Source organism: Struthio camelus, chromosome 4, assembly GCF_040807025.1.
Source record: "Struthio camelus isolate bStrCam1 chromosome 4, bStrCam1.hap1, whole genome shotgun sequence".
In the NCBI taxonomy this organism is placed as follows: Eukaryota; Metazoa; Chordata; class Aves; order Struthioniformes; family Struthionidae; genus Struthio; species Struthio camelus.
In genome coordinates, this window is record NC_090945.1 from 26,972,889 (window position 1) to 26,993,873 (window position 20,985).

At 40.7% G+C, this 20,985-nt stretch overlaps 2 protein-coding genes and 1 long non-coding RNA gene across 11 annotated transcripts in view; 2 read left to right on the forward strand and 1 right to left on the reverse strand.

Moving 5' to 3' along the window:
* Positions 1 to 4,806, forward strand: part of MANBA (mannosidase beta) — a 48,211-nt gene extending 43,405 nt beyond the window's left edge. For 2 of the 3 annotated variants that reach the window (XM_068941994.1, XM_009689351.2), the window contains exon 17: positions 1,152 to 4,806. In XM_068941994.1, coding sequence (XP_068798095.1) covers positions 1,152 to 1,376 — 225 coding nt within the window. In that variant the 3' untranslated portion in view covers positions 1,377 to 4,806. The remainder of the gene's footprint in view (positions 1 to 1,151) is intronic. The other variant, XR_011140904.1, reaches the window with a different exon arrangement.
* A 3,693-nt stretch (positions 4,807 to 8,499) lies between these two features.
* Positions 8,500 to 20,985, reverse strand: part of NFKB1 (nuclear factor kappa B subunit 1) — a 61,778-nt gene continuing 49,292 nt past the window's right edge. For all 7 annotated transcript variants that reach the window (XM_068941993.1, XM_068941990.1, XM_009689349.2 and 4 more), the window contains 9 exons: positions 17,457 to 17,571; positions 15,131 to 15,332; positions 13,741 to 13,910; positions 12,822 to 12,924; positions 11,778 to 11,893; positions 10,863 to 10,929; positions 10,342 to 10,514; positions 10,029 to 10,206; positions 8,500 to 9,385 (listed from right to left, as the gene is read on the reverse strand). In XM_068941993.1, the coding sequence (XP_068798094.1) occupies positions 9,207 to 9,385; positions 10,029 to 10,206; positions 10,342 to 10,514; positions 10,863 to 10,929; positions 11,778 to 11,893; positions 12,822 to 12,924; positions 13,741 to 13,910; positions 15,131 to 15,332; positions 17,457 to 17,571 (1,303 nt within the window). In that variant the 3' untranslated portion in view covers positions 8,500 to 9,206. The remainder of the gene's footprint in view (positions 9,386 to 10,028; positions 10,207 to 10,341; positions 10,515 to 10,862; positions 10,930 to 11,777; positions 11,894 to 12,821; positions 12,925 to 13,740; positions 13,911 to 15,130; positions 15,333 to 17,456; positions 17,572 to 20,985) is intronic.
* On the forward strand, positions 10,174 to 20,983 carry LOC138067165 (uncharacterized). The gene is made up of 3 exons (XR_011140905.1): positions 10,174 to 10,243; positions 19,532 to 19,629; positions 20,293 to 20,983. It is a non-coding gene; the product is annotated as an uncharacterized lncRNA (long non-coding RNA).

Below are 20,985 nucleotides of genomic sequence, written 5' to 3' on the forward strand. Positions count from 1 at the left end.
GACATCACCAATAATAAAAGCTGTGTAACTGGAGCATCGTTAGGGAATTTCACTTCTTTTCTCATGGCTGTGTTGTCTCCTCAGGACTAAGTAACAAGGATAGCTAGGAAGGATAAAATGCAAAGCAGTTATTTTAAGAAAGTTTGGAGCTGTGATTTTTTAAAAAAATATGAAGTCTATTTTGCAAGAAGCTGGTACTTCTGTACGTAGTTACTAATAATCTAACTAGACTTTCAAATACATTATTAATCAAATCACTACTTTTCATACTGTTTCTTTGAAAAACATGAAAACTTCTGCCTTTCTTCAGAAAACACAAGTGCATGTGCTTTTTCTTAAGAATTAACAGTGTTTTTCTTGTAAGCGGGACATACTTTCTGCACTTTAATACGTAATTTGTCTGCTTTTTTTTATATATAGTTCATTGGTGTTTGAAAATGATACAGCACAGTATTTCATGATGATGAATGGAGAGTGCTGCAAGAAAATGCATCCTGGCTGTGCTTTTAAGCCTCAGGGAGATTAACTACTGATAGAACTTAATTTAAAACGTTAGAGCTTGTCCTGATGGTTCTCAACATAGCTGCCTTCTAACTGTAGCCTAAAAACTTCACTGCTGTATTCCATTTGGATGAGGTGACCTCCTATGTTACTGTGATTTTTATCATCTTTTTCTCCTGTGTATTTCTATTACTGATATAATCAGAAGAGCCAGCTACTTTGGCCTGTGAATTTATTGAAATAAGTTGCTAAAAGGACAAATATGTCTGACTACAGTAAATATAGGATACCAGTACTAGGTACAGGTTATGTTATCATTTATTCAGTTATTTCCATAAGAAAGTAGTAGAATGATAGCACTTCACGGCATTTTTCCACAGTCTGTAATATTCTGGAGGAAGGCTATAATCAATATTTGCCGGTTTTGTATAATTTTTGTGTATTCATCCTGCTGTTTTTTCCTTTTGTTCCAAAAGACATTTCCATAAGAGAATTAGAAGGGGGAAAATAATTTTGGTTAAACATTGTTATTTCCAGTCTGTTCTACTGACATATACAGCTCTTGCTCAGTTTGGGTATAAGTGGTTGTTCTTACTGCATGTGTATATTTTCATATGTTAAAAAAAATTTTTTCTTTCCTTCTCTTCCAGGCCACTGTATCCCAACAAGGCAGCATTTATATATTTGATCTTCAGACCACTGCAATTGCTCCTTTTGTTTCTCTGGATGTAGGGAGTATAAAAGGCAGATTTAATGATAATGGTTTCCTCATGATCAAAAAGAGGAAAGTGGTTGTGTTTTACCCTTGGGAGCCTACCACTGTTGAAGCACTAGAAAAATCTCTCAGCTTGACCTCTCTGATGGACGTCGTCTGAGGATGCTTCAATTCCTTCTAGTCAAGGAGTGAAGTAGTCAAATTCTTCTGAATTTTTCCTCCTCTTAAAGTTTGTATGATGAAAGAGATGAGCTGACTTCAGAATGTATTGTCCGTTCCTGTTACGTGTGAATTTTAACTCATCTTTCAATGTAAAGATATCAACAACAAAGCTTACATATGTTATATGAGATGCATTGAAAGTAAAGCTTTCTCAGGTAACTGGAAGAATATATCCCGGATAAAAATTGGGAGGGATGGGTTGATGTAAGAGGGCTGGCTTGAGGCCTCCAATTCACTTCAGAGTCATCTGGTTACTGGCTTGTGGATTTATCCTGAGTAAGAGGCTGCGCAGACTATGGTCTCAAAAAACGATATTGTTTCCCTGTTCCACTCTAAGTGAAAAATCTGTTAGGATACGACAAGGTATGCTGGGGTGGGAGGAAGGGCAGGGAATAAAGCTCTGGCCACCTCCGTGGGCGTGCCAAAGAAGTTGGGTGGTACCTTTCCGTACCCTGTTCCCAGTTGGACTGTTTTGATATGTCTACACCCAAATCTGAAGAGCAGTAGTCCTGCCACCCTCACATCTTCAGCTGTCACTCCGGGAAGGTGTCCTATGTGCCATCTGCAAGGTAGGTACTCCAAGTAGACCCAAAACCTGGCCTGTTCAGTCAGGTATCAGGCAGGTCCCTTCTAACTTCTGGAAGGGGAAATCAATATGAGAGTTGTTTTCTTCTTCTCTTTTTTCATGCAACATCGAGCAAAAACCTTGAGAGCTCTGCACTTAGCTTTGTCCGCTCCCAGAGCACTGCAGGTGCAGCCCCAAACCCTTCGGTGCCGCATGGGGTCCTGTGTAACGTGGCGTGGTACGGGATGTTGCTGTCTTTGGGAAGAGGAACGGGAGGAGGTTTGGCTGAGGGTGCAGTGAAAAAGGAGGCAGTGCAGAGTGCAAATGGTCGTGTAAGAGGACCGCAGAGTGACGACTGAAGCGATTGCCGTTTTCTCTAGTAGAATCATGGTGCAGGAGCACACTGCTGCGCAGCTGTTCTGACACCTCTTGGCATTCCTCATGAGTAGCCCTGTGCCCCACGCTGCTGCTCCTCTCCCTCCGGAGGAGTGCCTCTGATTAGCTCAGCTCTGTTTATGAAACAAATTGAGTCGTAACTCTGTCTCCTTTTTTTTTTTTTTTTTTTTTTTTTGCGTTATGCTTCAAAGCAAGAAGTGGACGTGAACAAAAGGAAAACCGCAGACTCCTGATTTTGCCTTTTGGAACAGGGTGAGAGTCTTATAGATAGACAACGACTCATGAATAGATTTGGTGGCACACTGAGCTCCCTGCTCCCTAGGAAGTATCTGTGCTTCATGTTTCATTCTGCTTCTGAACAAGTTGTTGTTGAAATGTTTAGATTTCCCATGGAAATGTCTCACTTTGGCATTTTATGCAAAAAAAAAAAAAAAAAAAAGCTTGCTTCAGGCTTGGAGGCTGCAGTCACCTATGGATCTGCAAATGCTGAGGGTCTGGCCATGAGGGAGCCAATGGCTGGAAGTCCAGGCCACTGAGCTGAGCTGCAGGCAGGCTGTTAAAAATCAAGCTTGTTTTCAGATATGTTTTGAAATGTGTCGAGCATCTTGCTGGGGTCCCAGAGGGAGTCTGTTGCGGTTCAAGAAAGTATTCATTTTCCTGCAGAGCACTTAAAAGGAATTGGCACCTTACAGCAGGAGGTGATTGAACCAGCTGTACTGCTGTTGTCCACCTTTGTAGTAAAAGCGCCGTGTAGGTGGTGGTACGGCAGGGGATCTGGAGCGTGCGTGGGGAGAGCAGCTCCATGCCCTATTAGGTGAGTTGGAGAACTCGCATCTAAAGGTTGCCTTATTGCAGTGACTGCAGTTTTAACAGGCAAACAGATGGGCACATTGACTGATGCCTGGTGATTTGTAGTGCTTTTTGAATGGGTCATTAACCCAAAGCTGAAATACGCCTGAGCAAGGGGAAAAACGTGAAGTGATAAATGCAAGCTGCTTACAAATGCTTTATTTGGTGACCAAAACAACTAACTGCTGTTGCGTAAGAGGGCTTTTCTGGTTCTAAAGTTGTCCTAGTTAAGTTGTGAAAGTAATCAATATATATATGCATATGTACTGGTATTCATAGTTTTTATATAAGACACATATAGAAGATGATAGCAGTGAGTAAGATTTGACAGTTAGAAAACGCAGACACTGATAAAGGAAGTTAAAATTGGTCTGAATGACATCGTAGGCCGACAAAATAAGAACAGTCCTTCGGTTCTTTCGGTGTCCTGGAATGAAGGTGAATGAAAGCAGCAATAGAGTCAATATAAGGTAAGGATGGAAAAATGTAACAATTATGCAGAAAATAGAATAAATACAATTAATGAAAATTACTGCTGTGCTTTAGGAAAAAGGCAGGTTGATATCTTTGTCTGACACGGATACAGAAACGTCTCTTCCAGCAACATCTAGCTGGAATTTCATAATGGCAATTAATAATGTTAAATTAATAAAACTTGGACAGATTTGCTTCAAAGACTATTAAAAGAACAGTGCTATTTATTCTTGGTGCATCTCAGAAGGAGTGAAGTTTTGGAGATGTAGAAAAGAGCTTTCTGGTCTCTGAAAGGCATAAATCATGGATTTGGATAACTGTGACCCTGTTAGCCTGCCTCAAATTTTAGGCAAAATTATGGGAGAAATGATGTGGTATGTTGTCAGTAATGAAAGAAGTGACTATGTAACTAGTGTCCATCCATACTATTTTACAAAAGAATATTTATATAAAATGTCTTTTGCTGTTGTTTTCTGCAGTTACCAGATTGTTATTAAAAAAAGTACAGAAAAACTTGTTAATTACTATTGTTTGTGAAGGTCAGAAGCTCCCCAAAAACTGACTCCATTCTCTTTCCTTGGAAAGCTGTAATTCAGCGCTAGGTGCTGTTGAGGAAGGTAGGCAATTGCTCAAGCCAAATGGTTGGGCTCAATGCAGAATTTTGTGGGGGAAGTTCTCGTCTGTTATTAAGACGGTTCAGATCCAGATGGTCTTCCCCAGCCTTTAATAGCTTTTTGGGTTACTCATGTTTACAGCAGCTTTGTATTTAAGGTGTTATTTTCTTCTCTCCCCAGTGTGGCAGTGGCTGGAACATCTACCTTGTATAACTCTTTTCTCTTGCTATTTCTGCTGTTGCATCCTATGACGTATTTCTCAAATTACATTTTTCTGCCTTTGTCTCAGACCTGGGCAAAGACAGGAATGCAACCGTGAGGAGATAGATCTTCAGAGTATTCATCACTCATGTCTACGCAGCCAGCTGTAGTCATTCGAGCGCTGCTGCAGCTGCTCGACTGCCCCTGTATTGTCAGTTGTGCCTGATGGTCTGCGGATCAGCAGAGGGAGGATTAGGAAAAGCATTTGGTAAGTGTCATGGTGGTTGTCCTCAGTGTTGCTGAATTATTGGTGGTAACAGTAGAGGGGAATACGCTCATCGGGATTCTTTCAAGGTGCAGCCTTGCAACACTTTGTTCAAGGGATGCATGTTCAAGGGTTTGCATAGGCTGATGGCTTTTGCTAAATAACAGTGGTGGAGACTTGAGTCTGCCTGCTGGGCTCCCTCTGGGCCATTCGTCACAGATGGCAAAAGCAGCAGTCAGTTGCTGTTGGCAGGAGCCATTAACTAAAGCCCTTCCCAGAACAGAATTTGAGAGCAGATTTTGGTCACAAGCTATATGGCCTTGGCCACTTTGTTGTCCTAAAACTGGTCTGTGGCACAGATTTGGCTCTGAACCCGTTCCAGACCTGCAGAAATCATCTGGAGCTGCGGACAGCTCCTCTCTATGGTACATCCTGCTACACGAGGCAGATTTGCCCCAGCTTACCACCAGGGCTTCTTTGGGGCTATTCCAGCTCTTCCACATCTGATTTCCAAAGAAGCAGCATGTGACTATACCTAAAACTCTCCAATCCCAGTAAGTGCTCATAGGTCTCTGTCAGTCTTCTGTTAGTACTTTGTGTGCTCTTTGCCTACCTTGTGGCCTGGACTTTTTATTTATTTATTTATTTATCTTTTGCTGTAGAGGCGTGTCTGTCTTCAGTACTTTCACTTCTGTTGGTGCCCCTTTGCCTTTGGAGGTACGTAGCAGAAAGAGTTTTGGTCATCTTGCAGAGAAACAGGCTAGTGAGTTTCTTGTTCTCGGTAAAGGATAGTTAAGACTTCATAGGTAAAAGCCAGCCTTTACGTTGTCAGGATCCCAGTTTACCTGTCTCGCCTCTGAGGCGCAAGTTGAGGAATCCAGTAAATTGCATTTTGAATGTTTAAGGGACATGTTCCAGTCAAAGAACACTATTTCATAACTAAGCTTCCCAAAATTAATTAAAACTGCAATTCAGTGTGAAATTAGGGGGTGAAAACCAACTCTTAAGTGAAAAATACAAAAGCTTAGAAATTACTCAGTTTTGTCTCTGCCAAAATTGAGAAAAGGTCATCTTACTAACCCCTATGACTTCACATAGTAAGGATCTGAAAATGTCAGTTCTGATTATGACTGTGTGCTTTGCAGCCAGAGTAAAGGTGTCTTTTTCCAGTCAAGGCAACTATGGCAAAGGAGACATGCTGCAGCATGACAGGAAACAAACAGCCCGAGGAGACGTCAGGAAGAAGGTGATAAGTCTGGTTGTGTGCCAGGGCCTGTATTTTGGGTGGGGGAGGGTCCGCTCATGGCTAGGCCCAAGCAGAGACTTGGAAGTTGATGTGGAAATTTATTGATAGGCTCAGTGAGTGGAAAGTACTTCCTCTACTCCATTGCTCTTTTTTCAGTAGCTTCTTTGCTTTGTGGCTGAGTAGCCAGCCAGTTCTGGACGGCAACGCTCAAAATCTGAGCTCAGCGCTTGCTCTGCTGCCACATTACCTGGGTTCCTGCAAGGTGTTTTTTTTCCAGTTGATGCTTTTACACGTGTGACATAGGAGTAACACTTCCTTTCTGCACAGGGAGTTGTAAGACTAAATCTGTATCTGAGTTGAGCAGGCGCTATGATAATAAGGCATATAAACACCTTTGGATTGTTACCTGTTAAGAAAAATACATCTGCTTTAAATGTTTCTGTTAAGACTTCTCTGCGTTGCTTATGTTTCCTCTTGGTGAGCCCATTTTCTCTGTGTGTCTTCTTCCCAATACCTGTAAGGAGGCAGCAGCATGCTCTCATACTTCCTCTTTCCCCTGGCCTCCTTTCAGCTGTCACCTATACAAGCAAGCATGACCTGTAGGGGCGGGGTGGGGGGACCTTCTACTAATCTGAAAAAAGAGTGAAAAGTACAAACTGTGTTTTAGTGTTTTTCTTTTAATTGAGCTGTTTGAAGTAAACACGAGGCTCTCCAGTAGGCTCGTAGGCTCTCCAGTAGGCTCTCTCTCTGACAGATTAGTACAAAACAAGAAGATACAAACGTGTCTCCTATTAGGACTCTGTGCCTTGGCCTTTTCTGTAGTGCATCCTGCAATACAGTTGGGGGATGCTTCTACATCCTACGCTTACCTATTTCTGACAACTGGTGCAGCATGCCTGCAATGCTTTCTTAAGGTGCTAAGGGTTGACCTATTATGTGACATGACTGTCACATGATAGGAAGTTTCATGTTCCTGTCTGAGTTACTGAGAATATTTTTAAATTAATATTGTTCTATTTCTAAACCAAGAAAGAGTCTGAAGCCTCTTTTGTTAAACAGACTGCAACTGAGTTGCTGCAGAGGGATGGCAAGGAAAGAAGCAAGACTGACATACAAAGTGCTTGAATACAAGGGGCCGCGGACAGATCTCCTGCTGTTCGTTGCGTGATCAGTAACCTGATGAATAGCTGTTATGCAGCGTTCGGTCACAAAATGCTTAGGGAAATACAGGCCCAGATGTCTTCTGTTGGTTTAAAAGCAGAGCTATGTCAGAAATAAGGCTAAAAGTGCTAAGCAACGGCCAGCTCGCCCTGGTGACCTGGGGAAGTGTAGAAACCTGGACAAAAGTCTCTGCCGCTCCCCTGAGCTGTGCTGAAAACTCTGTAACAGTAGAAGGTGCCTTTCACTCAGAGAGCAGCTCTGACAAGAATGAAAACGCCCCTACCTGCCCCTAGCCTGGAACATGAGAATTTTTGACTGTTTCTGGGTTAAAAAAAAAAAAAGAAAAAAAAAAAAAGGTAAAGCTGGACTGCAAAGAGAACCCTGGACAAGTCAAGTCATTGAACAACAACAAAATCCATGAACCTATGACACTGCATATATAGGCTATACATACAATAATTGAGAGATTGGCATTGGTACTGTTATCCATCCTGTTTCTCTAGAAGTAATTCAGGAATTCAGCTGGGTATAAAATTATTTCACAAGTTTTTTTCATTGATAAAGGTATAATTCATTACAACAAATACTACATATTTTTGAATATGGAGACTGAGCTGCTATAACACTAACAATTCCCAACTGTGTCTTGATTTCCTGCCCCCTCCCCCCCCCACCCAGGGGAGGAACTGCAGGAACTGCACCCAGGTTACTGAGGATGGAGGTGAGCCAAGAGCGTTGCTCCATCAAATCTTCAGCTTAGGGTCAGGAAAGCTGGCTGCAAGTGAGTGATAGTGGTATGACTCCTCTGCTCATTATGCTTCATCATGGAATCTAATACTGTTCTGTATTCTTGGTAAGGCCAACATTTGTAACTGTTACACTCACCAGTGGAGAATTAACATCAAACAAAAAGAAAAGCTGCTCAGGAACACAGTTATGGAGGTGCTTTCAGCTGACCCAAACCAGAACCATCTCAGAGTTTTGCTGAGATGCCAGATCAGTTGATTTCAGTGGCAATGATTATCTGCTGCTATAATTATGAGAAGAGAGAACTAACAGAGACCATGACTCAGAGGCTTTAGTTCCAAAGCTGCTCAGCAGTAATTGATGCTCCTGGCCTCCTCCTGTAAAAGATATCTAAGCTTTAACACAAGTTAAAGCAACCCTCCCTTTATTTTAGTACTTGGAAATAAACATAATTTTTGCATCAGTTCCTAAAACTGAAATAATAAATCTTTAGTAGCTCTACTTGAGAAGCAGGTAAGAACTGCAGCAAGCATAGACAGGAGATTATTTTGGATTTTTTATTATAAAAGTAAAATAAAAATAAGCATTTAAAAAGCACACTTTTTTTTTTTTTAAAGAAATGATATAAAAATTATTTACAAATAGGAAAAAATGCTAAACTTGGAAAAAAAAATTGAATAAGAGGCACCAAAGTTAAGTTTAAATACATTAATTGAAATATACAAGGTTTTTTTTTTTTTTTTAAGGACTGTCTTTTCTGTCTCAGAGTAGTCATTGCTGTGATTAAAGTCATGATTTTTCTTTGCCAGCCATTTTATGAGCTTTTTTCATGGAACTGTGCTGCAGAAATTGTGAAGGGATAAGCTAGAAGCTGTATCCTTTGATTGCTCTGTGTGCCTTACCTCTTTTTAAGTGAGTTGGTATTTATGCATTAACAAGGAGTGACTTTCATCTAAAAAGGAAAATCGGCACAAACCAGAAGAGCTCGGTCAGTCATTCACAGTGTCCGGTCCTGTGTATTAATATGGTGGTAGAGCCCTGGTTATTGTACATGGTTTGTAAATGAACAAAGTTAAATGTACTTGAGGAAGGAAGCAATGGTTATGAGTCACATGCTGAAGTCGCAATTGGTTCAGGTGCGAGCGTGGTTCCTCCGGTGCGGTTTCGGTTGTGAATTTACTTCCCTCTGAACAGGATGACAGACATGTTAAGTGTCACGTTTTTTCCTGTAATTGCATTTTGCTAATTGGCTATATTTTACTTTGCACTGAACTTTCATGTCCGTAGCCCAGGGTCATTTTGCTAAGTGTTATTGATGACTTGCTGTTTAGAGACTCAGAATAAGTAAAGCTCAGTTTGCGGAAGGAGGTCTCCACACCGCTATCACACACACTTTCATTGTCTTGAAATTTGCTATTATAAAGTTCACCTGAGAGAGGAGAAAAAAAAAAAAAAAAAAAAGGAAAAATGTTACACTTTCTTCTGTTTCAGTCATGTCCTGGAGAGCCCGAGGAATATATGACAGTAGAAAAGCTGTTGTTTAGGAAAATCCTAACTGTAACTCTTTCTTTGCAATAGGAAAAGTGCTGAATGGTTTTAGCTGGCCAGGGCCTATGATCTGATGCACTGCTGTCTGCAATCATGTGCTGTCACAACTGGTCAGAGTTGGATGGGATTAGAAACCTAGTGGTCCGCTGGAGGTAATGCTGTCACCACACACCAAGCCAGGACACTGTAGGAGCGTGGTAGTAGCAGAGTAAAAAGGTCTCTGGACCTCAGATGCATAGACTCTATGCAAGCGCACAGCTCCAGGATGAGGCCCCTAAAACTCTCCCACATTATTTCACTTAGCGATTTCTTTTTAAGATAAAAATTATTCAGGTATTTATCTAGTTAGTTGAAGTAAGCCCGAAATACAAAGAGTTCAGTAGCAGCTGTCACCTGTGCAAGATGTATAAAAGAATGCCTGATGGCAAGAGAATTGTATCTGACTTGAAGGTATGGGATGGGCTCAGTGCAACTGAAACACTCATCAGGATATTATAGAGCTCTTGCCTTGCTGTCAGTCTTACCTGTCTGCCCTTTTATGGAGGAGGGTGGTGATGGGGAGGGAAGAGCTTCTACTGTGCTGTCCTTTTGGTGAGGCTGGCTTTGTGAGATGGATAGTGCTTTCTGAATAATTTCAATGGCTTCTGTGTAATCCATTTGTCTCAAAGCAGCAAGCAACTCTTGAATTGTACCCCCGGAAACCTAAGTGAGAAGATGATGTAAGATGGTCATCCTGCAGGTAAGCTTGCTAAAACCACGGTTCTCCTGTCTTACTGCAGGAGAACCATGTTCTATGTATGCCTGTCTGTCCTTTAAAACTTGTTAAGGCCACATTACCTCGTAGTTATCTAGCAGAGTTTTTGATGGGGAAGGGCTCAACCTGAAGGCATTGTTAAGTATGCCAAGACCCAGTTTTTGTGCTAGGGTAGACCAGTTTTTGTTTGGATCAGGTGCTTCTAACAGTTTGTAAAGCTGCATCTTGGAGCTTTCATTCAGCTCTCTCATATGTCCTAGGGAACAGAGAAAGTTGTTAGTTTACTTATACAAATCATGCACCAGTTCATCCCTAAGCAGAAACAAAGCTATATTAGAGAGTGCCTATTTTAGTATCCATCAATCACAGTTTTTACTAATATGTAACTGTAATAGTAAAAATGTACTACTCTGTATCTTTGTGACCCACCACTCAACAGAATCATGCTCCTTTTATGAATCTGTGTGGGCTTTCTTCCCCCTCCCCCTTTCATAATTTCAGTTACAAGCTTATTGCAGAGCAACAATTTCTTCTGCAAGTAGCTTTCAGTACTCAGCTGTTAATTACTAGAGGGTTATTATCAGATCTTCTCTATAGATGTTACCTTGTGTCAGTAAGTCCTCTGAAACCACTGCTGACTCATAGGGTTTGCCATTTAATATGTCATACACCTAAAAGAATTCAGTAAAGTTAATATTTAGAAGAAACCTGGTCATTGTTTATTATCTTGAGAAGTCTCAGTAGTGTTGTCTAAAACTCTGTTTGCAGCTGTAAATAGGCAATTGTTTTGTCCCAGGATCAGTATGACTAAAAACACTGCAGAAGACCTGTGCAAAGCTTGAGGGGGAAACCTTGAGAACTTAATCTCCCTTGCCCTTTAGCTATGTTATCTGGCAAACAATAACGTGTTTTCAAGGTATGGAGGAAGCCTTTGCAGTAAATAAAAGCTGGCTGTCTAAGCAGGCGCTATCTGCCTGCAGCTAGTACTTTAAAACAAAGCATGGTTTAGATTTTCACCTAAGGCATCACTCCCCACCCCAGCTCAACGTGATCAGAGATGCTGACTGCTTGTGCCTTACGCTCAAATCAAACCAGCTGCACACATTCAGATACTAAAGCATCTCTTGTGTAGGCAAAATACACTTTAGTGTCCTAGCCAAAGCGTCTAATTCTGAAGAACGTGCAAAGAAACCTGCTACAAGTGTCTCACCCTGAATATGTGCCTTAAAATATATGCCACCCAACTGGCTAAATACTTTCCCCGCCTGAAGACTCTAGCACACTGTTTCAAGAAGTGCCTGGTTATTCCTGTCTTAGTTTAAGTAGTCTGTTAAGTGGAGCTTTCTGCCAGTGTTGTTTCATGATTTTTGGTAGCTTGCTAAGTTTATTTTTTGATAGTGTTTCAGGAGTCCTGGTAAACTTGTCACCACTGAAACACCTATGGACCATGAAATAAGTGTGCTGAAAGCTGAAGCATCATTTAGTATTCAAAAAAAGATAAAAGATCCAGACGACGCACCGCACAGTTGGCCGCCATATCCAGCGGTGTTGTTCCAGGCACAATTCCTTCATCATCATCTTTTACATCCTCTAGCTCAAACAATGGCTCAAAATTCTCAATATGAGGATTTGCACCTGGAATATGAGCGTTGAAAACAAATCCAAAGGAAAGGTTTTGGCTTGCTTTTTGGCAGCATTTAAAATATACATTCCAAATTTTCAACGGCAACTTTTACTAACACTTAAGCTAGGCTGTGTTTTTATATTAAGTTAACAAATAGGATTATTATTTTTTCTGTATCCACTAAAAAGTTAAGTGCTGTCATGTCCCTATTTAACACTACTATCTCCATTATACAGATGGAAAATATCAAAAGCAGAGCATTTAGGGCCAAAGAAAGAACTATGGTTACATAAACTGACTTTTGGTCCCATTCCTGGCTGAGACAGAGCATGTGTGATGAAGTGATGGGGTGGTGCTTCTTTTCTTTAGTGTCAGAGAAAGTGCATATATTATTAAAAGACCAAGAACACACCATGAGCAATGGGAGGCTTGGCTTTCTATTTCAAAAGCAAAAAAAAAAAAAAAAAAAAACAGGTATAATGCAGCTAAACAGAACTGGAAAGAACGCTCCAGTACTTACAACTTACTCTGTTGCTACAGTGAAATGCAGTAGGAGACATTAAGTAGCTCATGTTCCAGTGATGTTTTCCTTTGCTTTTAAAGTAGTCTGAGACTTGTCTCAACTGTATAACAAGGTCTCTTCTCTGCTTCATCAGATATAAGAATTTACAAAAGAAATGCTCAAACTCCTATATTAAGTGCTTGACAGATTTGTTTCTTGACTAAGATAGTTTGTTTTGTAGCCATTAGATGGTGCTAAAGAGTAGCACAGCCTCCAAAAGTGTGACTTCAGACTAGAAACAGACCTTCAGGCCTGTTACTTAATAAGCGGAAGAAATCAGATGGTAAGTTCACTGGCACATTCCTTTCTGCACACTACCTTCTAATCTGAATTCTCACTGTAAAATAAAACTCCCCAGAAAATATATATTTTCATACCTGCTGCTTTGAGAAGTGCTGCCAGTTTTGTAGAGCCCCGTCCAGCCGCTATGTGAAGAGGCGTTGTTCCATCATATGTAGTGCTGTCCACATCTGCATCACCCTGTTTTTATCGGAAGAGAAAAAGTGCTACTTGCTTATACAATACAGCTGCGGAGACTTATGTCTGCATAAACACTGTTATTGTGCAAACATGCACCATTCCTTTTAATTATTGCTTGAAAAGAAGGAATTATAAAGTAACTACAACTGTCTATATGCAGAAACAGATGATGGTTTTGGGTTCCACTATTACAGGCAGAAGGCATAGCCTAAAAATCCAAATAGGGTTAGGTAGATAAAACACAAAAGCCATTTTGCAACCTGTATAAAAGTTTTACCATCTAATTACCCACAGTGGTTGCGCTGAAACCACCTTCCTGCTGCTCTTCAGAAGAGCAGGGAGGACAGTAACAGATATATCGCAGATACCCACAAGAGCTACTGGAGCAGCTGGAGGGGTGCGTAGAATTAACCACACTAGGATCAACATGTTAGAGATGAGACAAATAGTTATAGATCTACACAGCTATCTCCCCGTGCAGATCTGTACACCCATTCCGCTTCACAAAGATGAAGCGATTAACTTGTACATGAGTAGTTTCACTGGCCTCTGGGGTTACTCAATGCAAATTAAACATGGCATATGCGGTCAGGTTAGGGTCATAAACTGAAAATTCCTCAGCTTATACATAAGGTTCACTAGCAGTGCTGAACAAGAAATAATAAATAACACTAGCAGTAATTTCGCCATCATACTAATTTAAGCAACCAGCTCAATAAACAGGACAAAAAAAAGCCCCTAGTTTCTGTTCCACTTAATCAAGCCCTATTAAATGCGTAAGTGAAGTGACCTGAAAAAAAGAAATTCTGCCCTCACCTCAAGCAAAAGGCAGCCTGCCAAAGGGATGTTCTCTTGTTCAACAGCCAAATGCAATGCAGTTCGTCCGGATTTCTGTTCCTGAGCATTGACATTAACTCCAGCAGCAATCAGCTGTCTGAGACAGGTCACACTATTTGCCATCACCACCATGTGAATGGCACTGAGTCCTACAGCAAAACAAAACCCACCCATCATATGCATTAATATTTGAAAAATTCAGAAATGTCAGAGTAACAAGTTTTTTGAGTAGCCACATCTACAAGACTGTGTAAGAGGACTGAGCATTACTGTAGTTACCTGAGCACAAGTGATTAATTTTGTCTGGCTGTGCACTAAAAGGTGGTATTAATAAAAAAATGTTTGTGCATAAATTAGGACTAGTTGTGTTATTGATGGTGATGCAAAGCCATGCAATAAATAAATAAATTTAAAAAAAAACAGAAAAACCACAGCAACTTGCAAGGTAGAATGGGGGGGGGGGACTTAAGAGTTCATCTAGACCATCTCTTTGCTTCAAAGAAGGATTAGCTTTACAAAAGTTGCGCATCTTAGTACTGAACAATGAGGTACCCTGCACTGGCCCCATCTGCTACTGAACAGTGTCTTCTGGAAACATTCTGGGGAATAATGGGTGCATTTTAGTGCCATTTTACTATAAGGTCACACTGCCCTTGCACTTCAGATTACCTTCAGCAGCTCAAAAAAAGAGATTTTTTTTTTTTTTTAATGATAGTCTTATACTTGAAGAAAAAAAAAAAAACAACCCTTTCTAAAGAACTTGGTGTGGGGTTTTGAATCGCATAATGAAATTTTTAGCTCAGACATTTTAGTTTACTAGCACAGGAGTACTAAATTCAAGTGACCTGTGCCATTGAAAAGTGCAAGAATTGGGGCTTCATGGATAGTTTATAGGCTCTAACTCAGTATAGTGACAAAGTACCAGATCTGAAACTTGACACTGGTCCAGAAATGATTTTTGAGGGGATTTCATTCACCAGCGAGGAAGAAGGAAGAAATATATATATTTTTTTTTTTTTTTAAACAGTGGTTGCATAAGGCATCTGAGGAAGGAGGAACACAGTGGCTGAAATTTTGTGACAAAAAAAAATTTGTGAAAATTTGTGACCTAAAATTCAAATCCACACTGTATCACATGGACATTACCAGACCTTGTGTTCTGTATAACCAGGAACGCTACACATCCATATTCCTGCATACATGACTGCAGGCATGTAAAAGACAAAGGGTACCAGGAGCAAAATTAGGAAAAGCTGCTCTTTCCAAGGTCCGTATGCATCTGTGTATAAACACTGCATTATTAAAAAAAAAAAAAAAAATTACTGTGCTTGTCTAGTAAGTATAAAATACAGTCATTAGCTTTCCATACCTTCACCATTGGAAAGGTCGACCATTGGAGATATCTTCTTATGCTTAAGGAGCAGACTCAAAATCTTGTCATCTCCTTCAGTAGCAGCTAAATGTAAGACAGAATTACCATGTCGATCCAGAAGGCCGATATCTGCTCCAGCCGTAAGTAAGTCTTCTACCACATCGGCCTGCTTTGTGATGACTGCCAAATGCAACGGGGTCTGGAGGTGACAAAGAAGTTGTGCAAAGATGAGCAACAGCTCCATCACTTCTACAAAAATCATTTAATCAACAAAAAGCTCTTAGTATGAAAAAAAAAAAGTTATTCCACTTTGCAGCTAATAGAAGTGAAAAGTTGGCCTGCCTACATCTCCTTCTAGCGCATACTGCGAATAAGGTTCCTACTTAGTTGCCAAAATTCATTCGCCTGCCTTGGCCAATGTCAGGAATCGGACTGCAGGAGGAAGGCAAATGTTGCCTATTCTCTAAGGCCAGGGGACTGACCAGGTCACCCGAGAGGGGCCGTGCCAGGGACTCAGGAAATGAGATGATCCCTGTCACCCCAGACCCTCTAACACTGCTTCCACTGCCCTGTGCCCAAGCTCCTGCTGTCGAGAGAGCACACTCCCTTTTTGGAGCCTGCCTGGATCCTGCCTTTGTCACTGAACCATGCACTCACTCTGCTCCCAAAGGATAGCTTCACAGCCACGGGCTTAGGATTTCCTTGTCCTTCAAAATGACTGCACAGAAAATAAGAAAAACTTGCTGTTCTGAGCAACTTGCCAAAGGGCAGAAGAACTGTGTATGTATGCAGCATCTGGTCTAGCTAGCTGTTCTCTGTGTACCGAGACACCTGCAGCACTGACAAATGCTTTCAGGCTGAGCGGTTTTAAATACCTCCAACAGTTGACTGTATACTGCATTCTTCAGAGTCTTGCCAGTAAACAGCATCGCATATAACAAACATCTTCAGAAATGTTAAGTGTTTAAGCAGTAAATTGTCCCAGTTTGTGCTGGGAAGTCATAGTCCCAACACTGAAAAGAGCTAAAAATTGTGCAAGATTACATCTACCTCCATATTGGTATATTAACAGAGGACTGTAGAAAAGGTCTCATTCCAACTCTCATAATGTACAATAAGCTTGTATTTGTCAACAGAATCATCAACATATTTGCAATTAATTACTGCCTCTGTAGGGCACATGTATGATTCAGCTTTCAAAATATCTGTACAGAAGGAAAATCCTAGCCCAAGCCTGCATTCCCTCCCACCACTGGCTTAAGGTTTAAGTAGGAGGTAGGAATAGCTATTAGAGGCCCTGGTAGCTAGATTTACTTCTTTTATGGAGCACAGCTTTGCTTCCCATTTCTATAGAGGACACACAGAATTAAATTCATAATTTCCTGCTTGCTTTCATCAGCCTCCACATTTCGAACTTCCTTTATAGGAACATAAATATGAAATGTGGAAGAGAACAAAGTCATAACAAACTCCCTGGGATTATCAGTACAGCATGAAATCCTGCCTTTGCCGTTTACAGCTCTGAGCCGAACGGAAAGAAACAGCACGAACGTCAGAGTGCTGCCCTATAACATCCTGGTGGTTGGTTACCGTCGGGACAACTGAATGGTGCACACAGTTGAAAAGAGATTCTTTTGTAGGCAGGTTTCCACAGCTCTTTTGAGAGCACCTCTGAGTTGTAACACAAAAACCTAGGCTCATCACAGATAGGGTTGAAGAGAGAGAATCGTATCTGGCAATTAACAGTTTGTTCCCCATTAGGTGACGGCTTTTTTTGTTGTTCGTTACAATGTGAACCAAGAAACAAAAGGGAAATCTTGAAGCTCGCGTGATGGGCACAAACAACCAGCTAGTCTACAGAAAAGGCAGAATCTGTTATAGCCTCCACATGCTTGTAGATAACTGATGACGCACCAACTGACTCATAAACCTGAGTTATCCTATGTTAGAAAGGTCAAAAGAGACTTGATTTGGCACACTGTAATCCACGCCACTGGCTTAATAGTGGAACAGCCAGCTAATGAAGAAATATACTGAATAATTTAGTATTTGTGATCTGTTCCACAATAAGCACATGGAGACATTTCTGTTTGCATCAAATGGAGTTATGAATTAAAACAATGAGAACAGGCTCTTGCTCCTCCAGCACCTTACGTTATGTCATTGTGTTCCTCTGTCTGTGAATGTCTAAATTTGTTTGCACTACAGCCTGACCTGGGCTTACTCTGATGAATAAAAGAAATGTAAGACAGACAGTAAGTTGCACAACAACTTCTTTGCTGGCTGAATGACCAGCATCACCTGTACCACCACAACAGCATACCTGATAAAGGTCATTTCTCATGTTGATAACGTCATTACAATTCAAATCTGGCACCACTTCTAAGAGGTTTTTCACCAGCTCAGTATGAAGGTGGATAATTGCTAAATGAAGGACACTGAAACAAAAAAAAAAAAAAGTAAATTAATCAATTCACTTTATTTTCAAATTTATTATACAAATGTTAAGTCTTTGCTGTAGACCTGATTGAGTTCTAACTGATACAAACACCTGACCATTAGAGCTCATGATTTCAGTACTAACTATCAGCACCTAAAATTAATATTAAAAAAAAAAATTTTTAAGGAGATAGCTTTGTTTAACTCTTCAGTCAAAAAAGCAGAATTGGGGTGGTTTATGCTGGTTCTGAGCATGACTGTAACTACTACTCCAATAAATAATAAATAAATAAATAAATTAAATAAATAAATAAATAATCTAATAAATAAAAACTTCAGGGCACAAAATGATTGTTTCAGAACTTGTTTGAAATCCCTGGATTCTTTGTTGTTTTGGTTTTTCATTTTTTGAATTATGCAGCACATGAATGTTTCTTACTGTCAAAAACCTTCCTTCAGAATTTCCACAGGCCTCGCTGCAACCAAAGCAGATTTTCCCTTAGGGGCTTCCCCAGATCTGCAGGGTTTTCTTCATTTTCAAACAGAAAAAAAATGAGTAAGGACTCAGGCCCAGTGACTAAGAGCCACAGGATTTGCAGCAGGAACCTGAGACGTCACGCCAAAGGAAAAACTGGTTTTAGGACATGAGTGATTCCACGCAGCAAGACACTTCATGTCCTCTGTCTGACCAATGCAATGGCCTTTCCCACGTTCTCCAGAGCCAGTTCCTTCACCTCCAGCAAACCTGTACTTGCAAAATGATACCAGGAGCAAAGCAGGTTGTGAATCTCATCAGCCCTCTCTGAAACAGCTTGATTTGTCCTGGTCCCTTGAGGCTTCATTTCAAAGTTATCTCCTTCCTTTTGAAACGGATCTTGCCAAACTCTCCCGTAACTGATGCTGGCTAACTTCTAGACTTTTTAGCGTATTGCTGCTGATACACAATTTCAGCATAGGGCACATGATGTGTTTATTAAGGATCCTGCTCCAGGGATAATCTGAATATACTCAGATCTCAGCTTTCATTAGAAAAATAAAAAAGGAGTTCCTTGCCATTTGTGGCACAGAGTCATCTTGAGAGTGAGAGCACTTAAAACCAGCTGGTATTTAAAAAAAAAAAAAAAAAAAAAAAGAAGATTTCTAAACCAAGCTCATGCTTAAAGGGCCTGTTTTATTGGCTGCAACACTGTGATAGGCAGTACCATGGCACTTTTCCTCCTTGAGCTCTTCAGTACTGTTCAAACAGTCCTATCACTGCCATAGTGATCTGTTCCTCTGCTCTCTGGAAGATGCTTCTTATTATGCTCTATCATGCTGACATTTTACTTCTAAACCCTCCCCACCCCCCCTTAAAAATAAATTTCATCTTCCACTAGCTTTAATTCTCTTTTCTGTGGCAAGCATTTTAATTTTACCCTGGCACTACGAGTGATGCTGTGAAGACCCATTGACTAGACCATGAAAGGGCGTTCAACTCCATTTCTTAAACAGTCCTGCCTCAACAACTCTGAAAACGCATTTCAGCACGTCCCTGGCGGCAGGGTGCCTGAACACCCTCAGACCGCCGGACAGCTGTGCTACTGCCAGAAACACAGTAACAAGCAGTGCTGCCGGGCGCCCACCCTACGCGCAGTAACAACATACACTGATCACAGACTGATACCGTTTGTCTCAATGCCATGAAACACAGCAAGAGGTGCCATTAAAGGCATTTTCATTCCTTACATACTCTTTTCATTAAAGGTGAGCAAAGTTATTGACAGTAACATTTCTTTAATGGCTTAAGCAACAATTTTATAGTCTTTGCCACGTTTTATGATTAAAGTGAAAATTAGGGGGTCCAATTTAAGATTTTTAGTGTTTTTTGGTTTTTGGTTTTGTTTTTTGTTTTGTTTTAAATTAAACAGTTCCTGCAAGGGAGCTCAGAGACAGTTACCAAAACTTTGTTTTTTTAAATAGTTGTAGAGTAATTTATATGGATTACCTGCTCACAGACCAAAAGCCATACCAGAGAATTACAGGAAAGAAGCAACAGCTGGAGCCTCACATGCTTGCAGGTACTTCTTGATCCACAAAAAAAAACTTATTTACTTTTAGTACCAAAGTACTTTGACTTTGTTCAAGTGCCCTGCAAGTCCAAATATGAGGGGCAACCTACTGCTTTTTAGGTGCCAGTCCTACTTGGCGGGACTGAGATTGACTTTTTTTTTTTCCCTTTAAATACAGAAGCTGTATTGTCCAAAGTTCTAGCAGATTTTTTCGCTCGCTCCTGCCTCATTCGTATTCCTGCTTTCCTCAAAGTAGATTATTACATTGGTAATCGGGAAGCAATGCAACTCAGATAACTATATTTTGTACTATTTAGTATATGCTGTCTAGCAGTAATCTGAGGCCAATCTTCAGAGAAACCGGAGCAAAAGCAGTAGCCTCTCACAGTAATTGAACAGTGGGATAGCATGTTTCGGTCGCCTGTAATTTTCCATCCAACTGGAAATGGGAAGGCTTATATGGCTTCTACTGTATAAAATACTGTGATTTAAGGAAACATAAATGATTGCACAGGGCCTACCCAAAGCCTGTCAGCTAAAAAGCGATAATGTGGAAATGTCACTTGCTTATTCAAGAAAGATTATTCTTGCATGTGTTCAGAGCCACTTTCACTGAATTTCATTTTATATAACTATTATTAATCAGTTCCTCACTGCCTCTCATTCTTGAAGTCTGCAGAATCTGCATTGCTGTAGAGGAGGAAAATGAATTTCTACTCCAGCTCATATTATCAAAGAATAACAAACAAAAAATAAGCAAACAGCAGCAGCCAAGCCAGATTGCCCTGGCACAAAACCCATGCAATCTCTTGGAAGACACCAGTACAGTACAGACGTGAACAAGAGCCAAATACAGTCCTCTGTGAAGGACTTGATGCGAGTGGCAGAAAGCCAGCATGGACCCTCCGGCCAGTGCATCTGCAACTTAAAGCTCCCTACAAAGACTTATGGACTTCCATGGAGTAGAGAGCAAGGTGCCTTCCTTCAGCACAAAGCTGAGAGGTTCCCCACAAACAGTGTATCATGGGACAAGCATAACACTTCACACTCAAAGATTTGAGGTAAAAAAAGGCAAACAAGGTCACAACATGCTTGACTAATTCTCATTAACCAGATTACTTTCTGACAGGTACAGCTAGGATAAATTTTGTGGTATGAGAGACTTTACCAAGAATGCCACAAAGACGTCTAAGTTGCAAGTCTACCTCTCCAAACAGTACAAAAGGGAATGATATTTATTTGATTAGAGCAGTGCTACAATCCATAAGCAACACCCACAGGAGACAAAACAGGTCGACTATACACTGCTGCCATCAAAAACATGACTTTTCAACCCAGGAGAAACAGGCCCTTGCCAGCAACAAC